General features: G+C 44.7%; 2 protein-coding genes across 4 annotated transcripts in view; one reads left to right on the top strand and one right to left on the bottom strand.

Moving 5' to 3' along the window:
* Positions 1–2,244: 2,244 nt before the first annotated feature.
* On the top strand, positions 2,245–4,681 carry POP5 (POP5 ribonuclease P/MRP subunit). The gene is made up of 5 exons (XM_055404552.2): positions 2,245–2,467; positions 2,549–2,691; positions 3,776–3,925; positions 4,100–4,183; positions 4,282–4,681. Exons 1-5 carry the CDS (start codon positions 2,448–2,450, stop codon positions 4,395–4,397), a joined length of 513 nt encoding a protein of 170 aa, XP_055260527.1. The 5' UTR covers positions 2,245–2,447; the 3' UTR covers positions 4,398–4,681.
* A 936-nt stretch (positions 4,682–5,617) lies between these two features.
* The window catches only part of RNF10 (ring finger protein 10), a 34,812-nt gene continuing 26,605 nt past the window's right edge, over positions 5,618–13,824 (bottom strand). For 2 of the 3 annotated variants that reach the window (XM_055404550.2, XM_088828251.1), the window contains 7 exons: positions 13,286–13,403; positions 12,952–13,053; positions 11,829–11,984; positions 9,998–10,098; positions 7,429–7,486; positions 7,173–7,331; positions 5,618–6,580 (listed from right to left, as the gene is read on the bottom strand). In XM_055404550.2, the coding sequence (XP_055260525.2) occupies positions 6,504–6,580; positions 7,173–7,331; positions 7,429–7,486; positions 9,998–10,098; positions 11,829–11,984; positions 12,952–13,053; positions 13,286–13,403 (771 nt within the window). In that variant the 3' untranslated portion in view covers positions 5,618–6,503. Of the gene's footprint in view, positions 6,581–7,172; positions 7,332–7,428; positions 7,487–9,997; positions 10,099–11,828; positions 11,985–12,951; positions 13,054–13,285; positions 13,404–13,824 lie in introns of those variants that run through there. The other variant, XM_055404551.2, reaches the window with a different exon arrangement.

Raw genomic sequence — 13,824 nt, 5'->3', positions numbered from 1 at the left:
AGTTCGGTTCAGTTCAATCGCTCAGTCGTGTCCGACTGTCTGCGACCCCATGAATCACAGCACGCCAGGCCTCCCTGTCCATCACCAACTCCCGGAGTTCACTCAAACTCATGTCCACAGAGTCGGTGATGCCATCCAGTCATCTCATTCTCTGTCGTCCCCTTCTCCTCCCGCCCCCAACCTTTCCCAGCATCAGAGTCTTTTCCAATGAGTCAACTCGTCGCATGAGGTGGCCAAAGTATTGCAGTTTCAGCTTTAGCATCAGTCCTTCCAATGAACACCCAGGATTGATCTCCCTTAGAATGGACTGGTTGGATCTCCTTGCAGTACAAGGGACTCTCAAGTGTCTTCTCCAACACCACAGTTCAAAAGCATCAATTCTTCGGCGATCAGCTTTCTTCACAGTCCAACTCTCACATCCATACATGACCATGGGAAAAACCATAGCCTTGACTAGACGGACCTTTGTTGGCAAAGTAATGTCTCTGCTTTTCAATATACTGTCAAGGTTGGTCGTAACTTTCCTTCCAAGGAGTAAGCGTCTTTTAATTTCCTGGCTGCAATCAGCATCTACAGTGATTTTGGAACCCCCAAAAATAAAGTCTGACACTGTTTCCACTGTTTTTCCATTTATTTCCCATGAAGTGATGGGAACAGATGCCATGATATTAGTTTTCTGAATGCTGAGCTTCAAGCCAACCTTTTCACTCTCCTCTTTCACTTTCATCAAGAGGCTTTTGAGTTCCTCTTCACTTTCTGCCATAAGGGTAGTGTCATCTGCATATCTGAGGTTACTGATACTTCTCCCAGCAATCTTGATTCCAGCTTGTGCTTGTTCCAGCCCAGCGTTCCTCATGAACGCTGCATATAAGTTAAATAAGCAGGGTGACAATATACAGCCTTGACGTACTCCCTTTCCTACTTGGAACCAGTCTGTTGTTCCATGTCCAGTTCTGACTGTTGCTTCCTGACCTGCATACAGGTTTCTCAAGAGGCAGGTCAGGTGGTCTGGGATTCCCATCTCTTTCAGAATGTTCCACAGTTTATGTAAAAATTCACTTAATATACCCTTTATGGATGTTATGCCTCACTAAGATAACCTTTATTTTTTAAAGGATATTCGGGCGGGGGGGAAAGAATACTAAACTGTATGATTCTATTCTTAAAAAGAAAATAAAAGGAAAAATATACAGCAGAAGTTTTCATCTCAGTTTTTTTTTGTCTCAGGACACTTTTTCACTCATTATTGAGGATCCCAAAAAGCTTTTGTTTCATGGAATATGTTGATATTTACCATGAGTTTGAGTGAACTCGAGGAGTTGGTGATGGACAGGGAGGCCTGGCGTGCTGTGATTCATGGGGTCGCAGAGAGTCAGACACGACTGAGCGACTGAACTGAACTGAACTGAACCATGTTTATTAAAACTGAGAAATATTTAAAACACAGTGCACAATTCTTTTCACCATCAGAGCAATAATGTCAGTACATGTCATGTGGCCTCTGGAAAACTTCACTGTCCACTCTGAGAAAGTGAAACAAATAGCATCTTAGTAGTATTATGAAAGTAACTTGATCCTGGAGACTCTCTGAAAGAAGCTCAGAAAACTCAGTGGCTCCTGGACCTCACATAGAGAACTGCAGGCATAGGGGGAAAACTAGGGAAAAAAACTCACTACATGATAAATTATTCTCTTGATGCTGGGGTTATAACTTATCTTTATTTGCTTCTTTGTGCTTTTCTGTTTAAAAAACGAGTACACAGAATAAACAGAAACAAAATATAATGATCACAAATGGTTTTTGCACAAAAAATGAGACAATACACCTGACTCCATAAGGTTGTCAAAAGGCCTAAACAGTAATAACATATTTGGCTGTAAGGGGAAATTGAACCGAGCTGTAATCTTAATATAAGAGTCCTAATTTCCCCTCTGTGAATCCTTGGCTTGTGAGTGCAAGATCTTGCCCTCAAGACCTTCCAGTCTGGGGAGGAAATATAAATGCACGCACGACTGTGTTGCAAGGTAATAGAAAGTAAACATCGTGGAGGCTCCAAATGCCGCGGGTGCGAGTGGGCACAACCACCCATCACAGGCACAAAAACGGATCAATCGCGCAGCCTAGCTCCCATCATGGAGAAGGAAATGGCAACCCACTCCAGTGTTCTTGCCTGGAGAATCCCAGGGTCGGGGAAGCCTGGTGGGCTGCCGTCTATGGGGTCGCACAGAGTCGACCAGCTGCTAAGTCACTTCAGTCATCAGCTCGGAACTGAGCAGGACGCCTGCGCACCGTAGAGAGAGGCGGAGCTCAGGGGAGACTGACACAGGGCTCCGCCTACATTCTAGCTCCGCCTCCCAGAGTGGCTGCCAGGCCAACTTCCTATTGGCCGCCGCCGAGAAAGCAGACATCCGGTTTGCGCGTCTAGCCGCCGGAGGTGGAGGCAGCCATGGTGCGGTTCAAGCACAGGTAAGCATTCTCTTGCCAACAGCCCCTTTCCCGGTCTCCGCGGGCCTGGCCCCGTGCTTACTTCCCTCTCGCCCGCCGCAGGTACCTGCTCTGCGAAGTGGTGTCTGACGACCCTCGCTGCCGCCTGACTCTGGAGGACCGAGTGCTGGGCACCCTGGTACGGGACACGATCGCCCGCGTGCACGGGACTTTCGGTGCTGCCGCCTGTTCCATCGGCTTCGCGGGTGCGAGGGTGCTTGGGAACCGGGCGGACGGTGGGGCTTGGAAGGGGCGGTGGCCACAGGAGGGAGAAAGAAGGGGCACGAACGACCCCGGGAACTGCCAAGCCTTGTGCACTGTCCTATGTAAGATTCCGTTCGTTTTAGCAGGGAGGTATCCCGGCGTCTGGGTGAATCCAGTTAGGCGGAGAGCTAGCTAATAGTAGGTCACGAGTTCAGTCCTTGGGCTGGGAAGATCCCCTGGAGAAGGGTATTCTTTCCTGGAGAATCCCACGGACAGAGGGAGCTTGGCAGGTTACGGCCCATTGGGTCACAGAGCCGGACACGAATGAAGTGACTTAGTAGGCAGTGTGACATTGGGCAAGAACCCCTTATATCTAATTACCCATGAAAAGGGCCTGTACAGGACGCACAGTTGTATGTAAACAGGAGCAGGCCCTCTCAACTTCCACACTGTCATTCCCTTTTACCATATTCTTTGAAGTTGAATTTCAGAGGTGATCCATATAGGCGTAGCTGTCCTACCTCAGGTGAGACTCCGTTGACTGTTTGAAAAACCTACATAGCCCAGTTACAGGACAGCTTGGTTTTCAGCCAGGGGTTTTCTGAGGAAGGTAGATCTCTGCACTCCCCACCCATTTATTAACTAGCCAATGCATTAGAAGAACATTTTAAATTCTAAATTCACCAATTCTGAGTGGTGTGCAAGACACTGGATGTTTCTCCTTTCCATAAATGAAGTGTTAAGTTGCTCAGTCTTGTCCAAACCAGGCTCCTCTGTCCGATTCATGAAATTCTCCAGGTAAGAATACTGGAGTGGATAGCCATTCCCTTCTCCAGGGGATGGTCCCAACCCAGGGATCAAACCTGGGTTTCTTGCATTACAGGGGGATTCTTTACCATCTGTAAATGGCTATCCTAATTTTTCCCCCCTTCAGAAATGAAGTTTTTTCCTTACTGATGCATTCCAAGTGCCACTGTCTTGAGCCATCTCTGATCTCTAGTACATAGGCGTTAAATTATCCAAAGATTTTTAACCCATCCCTGACAGTCCAGTTTCCCCAAATGATTTTTTTTCCCCCTGCTGTAGTGAGATACCTCAATGCCTATACCGGAATAGTGCTACTTCGATGCAGGAAGGAATTCTACCGGCTTGTGTGGTCAGCTCTTCCCTTCATCACATACTTGGAGAACAAAGGACACCGCTACCCGTGTTTTCTCAACACCTTACATGTGGGAGGTAGGGGTGCATGGGATATGGCTGGTTTTGTAGCAGGTTCAGCATTCGGTCTTCTGTGGTAGGTGGGTATTCCTGCTTTTCTGCTTAGAGCAAGATACTTTTTCCGAGCTCTACAAAACTCTGAGGCAAATACTTTCCACAAGCTGCTGACCACAAAGCTCTTACCTGTACCAGGTACAATTAGAACATGTCAGAAGTTCCTGATTCAGTACAACAGGAGACAGCTGTTGATCCTGTTGCAGAACTGCACTGATGAAGGTAAGGGATACTAGCCCTGCGCCCACTGAGCAGGGACTGGTCACGGCCTCTGGCTGAATGAGAGGTCACTCATGCTCTTCACCATGCTCTTCCTCCAGGAGAGCGGGAGGCTATCCAGAAGTCTGTCACTAAAAGCTGTTTACTAGAGGAAGAGTCGGCTGGAGAGGAGCTTTCCGATAGTGGCGGTGAGGAGACTGCTGAGCCAATGGAGTGAACCTCTGCACATTGTGCTGTGCCAAGGCCTCAGGGTACACTCGCTGGGATGGGACATTCTAAGAGGCAGCGGCATCTTCTGCAGTTCCCAAACTGGATGACTGCGGACCAGAGGCCAGGTGACCAGCTCAAAATGGACTTATGTAAAACTAATCAAAGTCACCTTTACCCAGCATTGCCTGGTTAAGTGGTTCTGCAGGTTGTGAAGCCCCTGTCCTTACAGACATCTTTGTATCTAACTGCCTGGCTGGGAGCAGGTTTAATAAATGTATTTGGCTTCTGTTAGCACTTAGTGTGCACGTGGAGTTCATGGTTGGCCTAGTCTCTTTCCCCTTCTGTCCCTGGCTTCAGTAGCAAGACCAGCTCCCTGTGTGGTACTAGATGTATAGCCTCCCACTGGAGACCCGATACGCCTGCCCCTCGGTTGGGCCCTAAGCAATCCAGGTCATTCGGAGTAGCAGTTTTGAAGTTTACTTGTCCACAGTGCGGGGCATGTAGGATCTCAGCTCTTCGACCAGGGATTGATCCCAGGCCCCTCACAGCAGAAACTCAAGAGTCTTAACCACTGGACATCTAGGGAAGTCCCCAGAGTAATAGTATTATTGAGACACAGCAACTAAACCGGCACAGATCTAGAGCTGGTCTCAATGACCCAAAGGACCTTAAAAATAAACAGATTCTTTGCCAATACTTAACGAGGTAAACTGACAAAAACAATACAATTCTTACATTTTTGAGTGGGGGAAAATATCTTTGTAATAATGATGTCACCTGACCTCATTATTACAAAGTCAAATAGCAGCTGCCAACATCTGGTTGTTTTCTGCAGTTCCACCCTTCTCTGTTGCCTTATACCTGCCTGGCACATGAAGGTAGGTGAGGCAATGCACTCACAGGAATTAGGAGAGATGAGAGACAAGAGATATGACCCGTTTTGATCTGCTACCTACTAAAGACACTTCAAGGACCTATTCTCTCCATCAAATGGACATCACTCAAAAGTCCCTTACATATTAATACATTTAACAAACATTTGTCATTTTAAGAATGGGAGGTTAGAACAATAAGGCCAGATCAAGAACCCTTTAGGCCTGACACTAGGAAAAACATGACTCCATGAAAACAGAGTTGCTCAAGTTCACAGCAGCTGTTACTTTAACCTATTAAGAAGTGTATGTCTAGCTGACCTGAAATAAATCTTAAAGAAACCAGAAAGCTCACAATGCTTATGCAGGTGATTTATTGCAACTATTTGCCTTCATAGTCTATTATACCTAGAGGTCACTTTATTAAGCAGCAAAAGAATTCACATCACTCAAATTCATTCAGCTCAAACCAAGGCATAAGACTGCTCTAGACAACAGGGAGGCAGGGGTGGGCAGGGGTTGGGGGAGGCATCCCCACTGCTTTCAAACCTGTCCTGCTCTGCCTCTGGGTGTGACAGACTCCTCCGTTTCTGTAATTCATTCAGGCCACTGTCACTTGAAACAAGCTTGACCTAAAGGCTATCAGGCCCAAGGGCCTCCTTAGTCAATGACAGTTACAACTTTCCGTGCCAAACAGAAGGTAAAACCATCCATCGCACATACAAGTGCAACCTGGGTCTGACACCACAGCCTGGTTGTCAGAAGAAAAACTACAATTCAAGCTGGGTATCCTACATCCATTTTATTCCCATTCCTCTGTTTCTTTAATGAGAGGAGTACTGAACAGATAGAAAAGATTCAACTATTTTTAAAAGACACACCAATAGGTGTGCTGAAAGCAAGGTGCCCTAACACTGGTTTGGGCTGCTCCAAGAGACTAAAACTTAAGTTGGGGTTGAGAAAAACTAATTACACATGGGTCAAAAAGACTACCTGGCAGCAAACTAAAAACCTTGGCAGGAAGAGCTCTCTTGTGAGTGTCAATACTTTATTTTGGTGTAAAGACGGGAAGCTGGAAAATACACTGTATTTAAAATTTTCTTGGTTCCCCCTCACATTGTGGAAACCCCCTCCCCCCAGAGCTAATCTGTTCAAACTCAAATACTTAAAAATTACAGCAGCAAAACAAAAGCGCAAATAAAAAGAAAACCAGATGGAGAAGTTAGCCTGGGCCAGTAGTGTCACTTGGTGTGGACGACGGAGGTGCTGAACAGGAGCTTCTGTTTCTGTTTTTTTCTTTTCTTTCCTCCTTTCTCTTCTAAACAGAAAACAGAAAGAACTTAGCTTAGAATGCCACCCCTTTACCCGCTGGTCAGTTTCCACTGATGAGAGTCACAGGCAACACGAGTGCAGGCTCTGGAATTAGACTGCCTAGATTCAAATACCGGACCTTGCATTCTCTGGGTGTTTGTCTTCAGACACATGACTTAGATGCCCAGCCCAGCTCATCTGTAATGTGAGTTATACCCATTTAATATGGTTACTGGGAGAATAAAATTAGCACAATGCTAGGTGTGTAGGAAGCACATCATAATGTCGTGAATACCACAGAGTAGGGGTGTGCTTTGCGTCTGACCTCCATCTATCTATTAGCCACCTTCACCACCTCAGGATTCAGAAATCTATAAGGCTGGAAATAAAAATAGTTAGGCAGAAATTCACAAAGGCCTCAAGAATTAATCTGGGGGTACAAAAAGGAGCCATCTGATATACCAGATGAAATGTTAGTTAACACTAGAACGTGAGCCCTCAGGTTCAGAGGGAAAGCGCCAAGTGATTAGTGATTAGTGCCCCTGGATCCAGGAGGGAACCATAGCCCCGAGCCAAGTACCCTGCTCCTGTGCCTTTACCAGAGAGCGGATCTGAAGTCACTGGTGTGTCCAGTTTCATGAAGGCTGCTTCAATAGCTTGGCTGAAGGAATTCTGGAAACTGGGCACAGGAACGCGGTCTGAGTTATCACTCTCCCCATCGCTGTCCACAGGGGCAGGAGGACCTAAGGTGTTTTCATCTAAAAAAGACCAGTGTTAAAATTGCAGAAACAACTCCAGAGCCGTCTACTTTCTGAAAGGGCCCAAGCTTCCCCTTTACCAGAGGGCCATTCTCACCTTTCTTTGGAGCAGTTTTGGGCCATACATCTGCTTTTGCTTTTCCAACTCTCAGCATCTGCCAAAGTAGGAAAAGGAAGGGAATTTAAGGTACTGATCCTATTTCTTCTCCAGACTCCTACGTTGACACTGACTGGTACAGGGGACAAAGAATCAACTACCCCTACTGGGAAAAAATTTTCTGGATACTTCTTTTCCTAACACAGTGTTTTCATCATGTCCCCTATATCCTGAACTGGCAGTGAAACTAACAAGGTGGGAAACCAAAAGCTGTTCTGTTCCTTAGGAAACAGGTAAAGAATACTGCAAAGAAGGCACAAGAGATTTACACTCTGATTTTGAAGTGGGGAATTCCGACTTTGTGTCCTTTCTTCTGGACAAAATTTTCCTCCTCTTCTGGAGAGGCCTAAAAACATCAACATTACTCCTCTTGCAGTAAGGAGTGTACAGGACCTTCCAAGTTTAAAACAAACCACCTGCCAAGCAAACCTCAGTTACCTAAGGCCACGAAAACCAATTTTAACTTTATCACAAAACTGTTCCCACAGCCCTCATTACCTTTCAGTCTTTGCTTTTCCAATAGCTCCTTAACTATTAATGTTTAGATTCAGTCATAAACCAGATTCCTGAAAGTATAGTAACATCAGAACAATCCTTCCCAAGAGAAGAATTTTTCATCTCAGTTGGCCAAGGCCAGCTCTGTAAGTGCTGAGGGTCACTTTGCATCCTATCTACCACACATGCCATGCCACCTAAAGCAGGGTGCATTGTACCAAGAAACAAACCCCATAAGATTCACGTCAGCATGCCTGTCCCGAATGTGTCCCAAGCTGGGGCTTGCATATTGTGCAAGATTAATTCAACTGGCAGATACTGATTTCACTGATAAAACTTTCTTCATCATGTACTACTGTGAAAATCTGCTCCCTTGGTCCCCAAGAGTTTGGGGTCTAACAGTACAACATCCGAATCATGTTATAAGATCATTAAAATATCACTTATATTTTAATCTTGCCAAAAATGTTTAAATGTTTAGCCTGGGTCCACTCATGAAGAAATAATCAGAAAATCTACAGTGTAGGATCATGAATAGAACAATGGGTCTAGATGCTTCAAAAATACCCATGTGGTTTAGTCACTAAGTCGTGTCCAACTCTCGTGACCTCATGGACTGTAGCCTGCCTGCCTTCTCTGTCCATGGGATTCTCCAGGCAAGAATACTGGAGTGAGTTGCCATGCCCTCTTCCAGGGGATCTTCCCGACCCAGGGATTGAACCAGGGACTCCTGCATTGCAGGCAGACTCTTTACCAACTGAGCTATGAGGGAAGCCCCCAAAATATCCATGCCACATGTTAAAAAAAAAAAAAACAGAAGCCAGGGGAACTGTTATGGGTCAAAGGAGACTGAAGAGAGCTGACACACTAAATGAAATGAACACTGATTAAATCTGACTGAAAACAATATAGGACACTGAGACAAATGGGAAAATAGAAATATGTGCCATCTTAAGACAGCATTAAATCAGCTGAATGTCTTTGATGTAACAATGATAATTGTGGGCATACAAGACAATGTCATTTGAGTGGAATGTATCTCCCAAGTATTTAGTGGTGAAATGTCATTCATGAGGTCTATAACTTATTTTCAACACAGCAAAAAAAGAGAGAAAAAGCAAAGATAGCAAAACGGTAACTACTGGTGAATCTGAGTGAAAAGTATGAATATTCATTACACTATCCTTTCAACTCTTTAAGTTTGAAGTTTTTCAAAATATAAAGATGAAAAACACAATGGCAGTAAAACCTAGCTAAAAAAACAACTCAGGCATTGACCTAACTCCTGGGAGCCACTTGCTTAGAAACTCTGAAACCAAGTAGTTCATTTTCAGGATCACTCTCAATTATTCATCCTTGACTTCAAGGACTCTCCTCACCAAAGTTGAATTCCTGCTTATTTCTCAGCACAAACTTTCATCTATATGTGAGAAATGTCTGTATCAACTACCTGCTTTAAAGAGCTGTTAAGCAAATGAGTCCAAACTAGTCCCAAAGAAGTGAACACTAACTTCCTATGGGGTGCTTGTCAACCTGTCTGTCCATCTTCCTCAGTTATCAAATGTTCCTTTCAACCCATCTCAAGACAGCCACTTTGGCTAGTTAGTTACAGGATAACCAAGACAACCTTCCCTTTCCCAAAGCAAAGAATGGTTTATTATCTGTAACAGATACATACTACCTAAGTCAGAGGTCCCAGAACTAGGGGTCAGTTAAAATTGACTGACATATCCCCAGCCTCTAGATCAGTGTTAGTACACAAATAATCTAGTGACTTGTTACATAATTAAAACTCTGATTCTTCCTCAGCTATTCTTGGCTTCTGTCCTTGGTAAGTTTATGGTAGTATCTCAGACTAAATCCACGAGCTTCTCTTCAAAGAGCCTTCCATGATTTTGAAAGTCAGTGCAACACTAGCCTGTAAATCTGTCTCCAGCAGACAGATTTCCAGGAAGAACAAGCAGCAGAGTTCACGTTAAATGCCCGTGGGCTGCTTTACAAGCAGAGGGTTTACCTGGGCAAAGGAAGGGAAGGGAGAGTCTTCTTCCAGACTCCCAACGCAGAATGAAGGACTGCCCTGACTGGCAGCGGGTGACAGAGGGGTCAGCAGAAAGTCTGAAAGGGAACCGGAGACCTGATTATACAAGTCAACTTAATGAAACAGAAGAGATTAACACCAAATCAGGTCTGGATTAGCAACACTGCCTCAAAAAGCTAAACCTTGATCTACCTTCAACTCGGCCATGTGCTTATAAAGCCAAGAACATGGCCTACTGTTCACACAAGTGATCAGAATAGGGAAAGAAAAGTTTCAAGGTTATGAGAACGCTAGAAGGCATTGCAAAATCCATTCCCACAGTAAGAAAAACCCTTTCCATGTGAGCCAGCTCTCAAGGTGTAGGTACTGGATGTCATGGACTAGTTTTATATTGATAAAAAGCTTCAAGAAAAAGAAATGAAATGTAATCAGGTCAGCCTTTATGTTCCAGCCAGCAGATGTCTATGACCTGGGGAATATTCAGTTAGAATTCAAAACACACATAGCAACACAATCCAACAAAATGCAAGCTTTTCCTTGCTACTCCCTTCCCTAAGTTGTCATCTCCATCCTTTCTGGCCCAGAGCTGAACATTTCCCACAGATCAGCCCACCCAGTGCCCTGATCACTGCTGGTAGGGAGAGGCCTTTCCACAGTCAGCCAGGGCTCTGTGGTATTTATTTCTAGGCCCGTCCAACTGCTCTTGCCTGAATGTGTTAAAGCCCACATACCTTCAGAAAAGCTAGTCTGTGAAAACACAATCTCTGTGTCACAGATGATGCAGTCAATGTTTTGCCATGTTCCTTTGTACATCAGCTCTCATCTCAGCTAAACTGAAGAGCATGATGGCTGTATAGCCCTTAGACTCTAGTCCCTGCCACTAACCAAGCCCCAGCCTTCGTCTCAGGCTCCTGAATCTGCGAAGTGACAGGAAAATGATCACAAGAGTCACCAAATGTTCTGATCTTGGACATTTCACTGAAAAAGGCTGAGAAAAATAAATTTTAAGTATCGAAAACTATCTGCCAGGTGGATGAAGATCAGAAGACAGCTCTCTGAAATTATAACTGTTTAATTTCATAACACAGTAATATATTCTATATATAAGCAAAACTGTTTTTAAAAAGCCGACAGCCTCTCAATCCTGATCTCAGTCCCTAGAGTGGAACACTCGTTAGTGGTCTGGAACACAATCATCCCAGGATTTTTCTATACATTTAGATATATAAACCTACATTGAAATGCTTTGTTTTGTGTGGCTTTTTTAACCCAAAAATGGTGTCATGCTTTGTCTTTTCCATAAATTCCTTTCATCTTAAAGGTTCGGGAAGTGAGCTACCTCCCTTTTCAGTAGGTGTAAATAATTTCATAGTAAAAATGCTGTAATTGAGCCATTTCCATAAAAGTAGACTTTGTAGGCTGTTTCCTCCACCCCCCACCATAAACAATGTTACAATAAGACATATATAAAGATGTTCGCACATACAGAGAGAGTACTTCAAAGGCAGAACTAGAAATAAAACAGCTGGGCTGCAGAGAAGAACCTAGGTTTAACTATCCTGTTGTAAGGGCTGCCTGAGGTATTCAAAAGCTAGCAGGGCATAAAGCAGTTGGTACAGCCAATGGAAAAGTGAATCAAATGGTAAGAATTTAGTGTATCTCAGGAATCTACTAACTACCCAAATAAAATCAATCCCCTACAGACCCCACCATACTGAGGTCACTGTTGTAAATTCAGACACTAGGGTTCGGCTTAAGGTCTACAGCTGGTGGTCAACTTTATTCTCTAAATCCAAACTCCATTTACCTGCTTGGGAACCTGGACTTCTGCTAAGTGGAGAAAGGCAGAGCGCCCCACGGCCCTCAGTGCTGGTGGAACCCAAAGCAGAATCAGAGGAGCAGGGGTAGGAATTGAAGGCAGGAAACTGCTGTAGATTCTCCAGGGGAATGTGGACTTCCGGGTCTGCAAAGACAAGATGAGAAGAGCAGACCCATTTATAGAATTCTTCAAATCTTGTCCAACAGTTATGGATGGTCAACATGAATCTCCCAGGTGTACACAGGATGGAGACAGCTTTAAACCCCAAATTTGTAATATTTGCCACTTTATTTCTTTAATATAAAACCCTTGTTTTAACTATTCATGTTAAAGCTGGGTAATAAACCTGGGGGTTAATCATACTGTTCTATATAATTATTTTTGAATATTCCCATAAAATAAAAGTCTTTGTTCTTGAAACATCAGTTTTCTCAACTGTTTAGGACTTGTGCCAAACAGCTACACAACACCAGGATGCCAGCAACATACTTATCCCAGTTAAAGAAGTAAAATTTGTATTTACCATACCATATGGAGTCAGAATAGTCAAGTCTTTTCCCTAGCCAAGGATTAAACTCCTTGTTTCTGGAGGTTAAGCAGGCCCTCATGTCACAAAATCCTTAGTTCAGTGAAGCTTATGTTGTGGAACCAGATTAAAAGACTCTACCTTACTGGTATGAAAGAGCTCAAGTCTAACTCCCTGCATGTATTTCCTAGTATGTCAACAGGTTTCTACTATTTCAGACTCTCCTGGTAGACTAGCTATGTATTTTATGTCTCCAGAATTGAAGGCGAGGCATACATACCCAGAGAGCACACGGGCCAATTACCCACAGCAGACATCCAATTCCCTACCCACACCCCCGCCCTGGGTGTTTTCCACCCACTTTGCCAAGGATGAACTTACTCTTACTCCTTACTATGTGCTATCCACTTTGATCAGTGCCAACTCCAATTCTCTCAGGAAGCCCATGAGGGAGGTATTCTCACAACTCACATTTAAGATTTGAAGAAAGCAAGTGGCAGAGCTGAGCTATGACTGGGCTGGGCCTGGGCCTCTGCACAATGATGCACAGCTGTGCTTGTCACAGATGAGCGTTCCTGAACTTACACTTGCCCTGCTTCTTGTTCTCCTCCATCTCGATCCGGCGCTCTCGGCGGCGTTCCTCCCGGGCCTTCTTCTGGCGCTGCCGCTTCCTCTTCTCAATGTCATCTGCGGGGTGGTGAGGTGGTCAGGAGGCAGACCCAGGACAACCCAGCAATTAACTCCTCCCAGATGACTAGCAGGTAAGGGCACAAGGGAAGGCCCAGCTGGACTGGATGGAGAGTATCAGGAGATTCGGAGACTCATGACAGAAATCCTTACTTCCTTCTACACTGGGTTTTTAGTCATAAGAATCCCTGAATTCCACTAAAAAAGGGAAGCGAAGTACAGAGCATTCTACCTGAGAATATCTCTAGGGTTTCCTTAGAGACCAGAGGAGGCTGAAGAGCCAGTTCACAGATGCTGAACTCGCAGGTGAGCGGCAAGTGAGAGAGGTATCTATGACGCTGTCGCACATCCTGCAAGGGAAAAGGGGCCGATGCTCAACTAAGACCAGCCGTGACTCTGAGAACAGAGGTTCCCACCCAGATATCCAGCAGGGAAACACACTCGCTCAGATGGCACTGCGGCTCAGAGCAGTGCTCAAGTTATCACCATTTTGAAAAGCTGAACAGAAACTGTCAATTAACCTACAGTAAGGTAGAATAAGCAATCAAAAGCAATTATTGGGTTTGTGATGCAAATGAATTGAGCCCAGTAACGAATGATCCAAAGCTGATCAGCTGTTTCTGATTTTCTGGGGGTCCACAACAAACAGGGAGAATAAGGAAGACAAGAGTTACTTATTGGCAAAAAATCTGGGAACCACCAACAGAATTAATGGTAACTGGGAAGGCAGACAAAGCAGGTTTCCCTATTGAACCAAGCTTGGCCTAAAAC

Source organism: Moschus berezovskii, chromosome 19 (genome assembly GCF_049115385.1).
Source record: "Moschus berezovskii isolate FMDL1 chromosome 19, NW_MosBer_1.0, whole genome shotgun sequence".
NCBI classification, from domain to species: domain Eukaryota; kingdom Metazoa; phylum Chordata; class Mammalia; order Artiodactyla; family Moschidae; genus Moschus; species Moschus berezovskii.
This window is presented reverse-complemented; position numbering and strand designations above follow the sequence as displayed.

Coding starts and splice junctions, on each gene's coding strand:
- POP5 (XM_055404552.2), top strand. CDS start 2,448: ATGGTGCGGTTCAAGCACAG. Junction 3,926..4,099: donor CAACACCTTACATGTGGGAG/GTAGGGGTGCAT, acceptor TACCTGTACCAG/GTACAATTAGAACATGTCAG. Junction 4,184..4,281: donor GCAGAACTGCACTGATGAAG/GTAAGGGATACT, acceptor CTCTTCCTCCAG/GAGAGCGGGAGGCTATCCAG.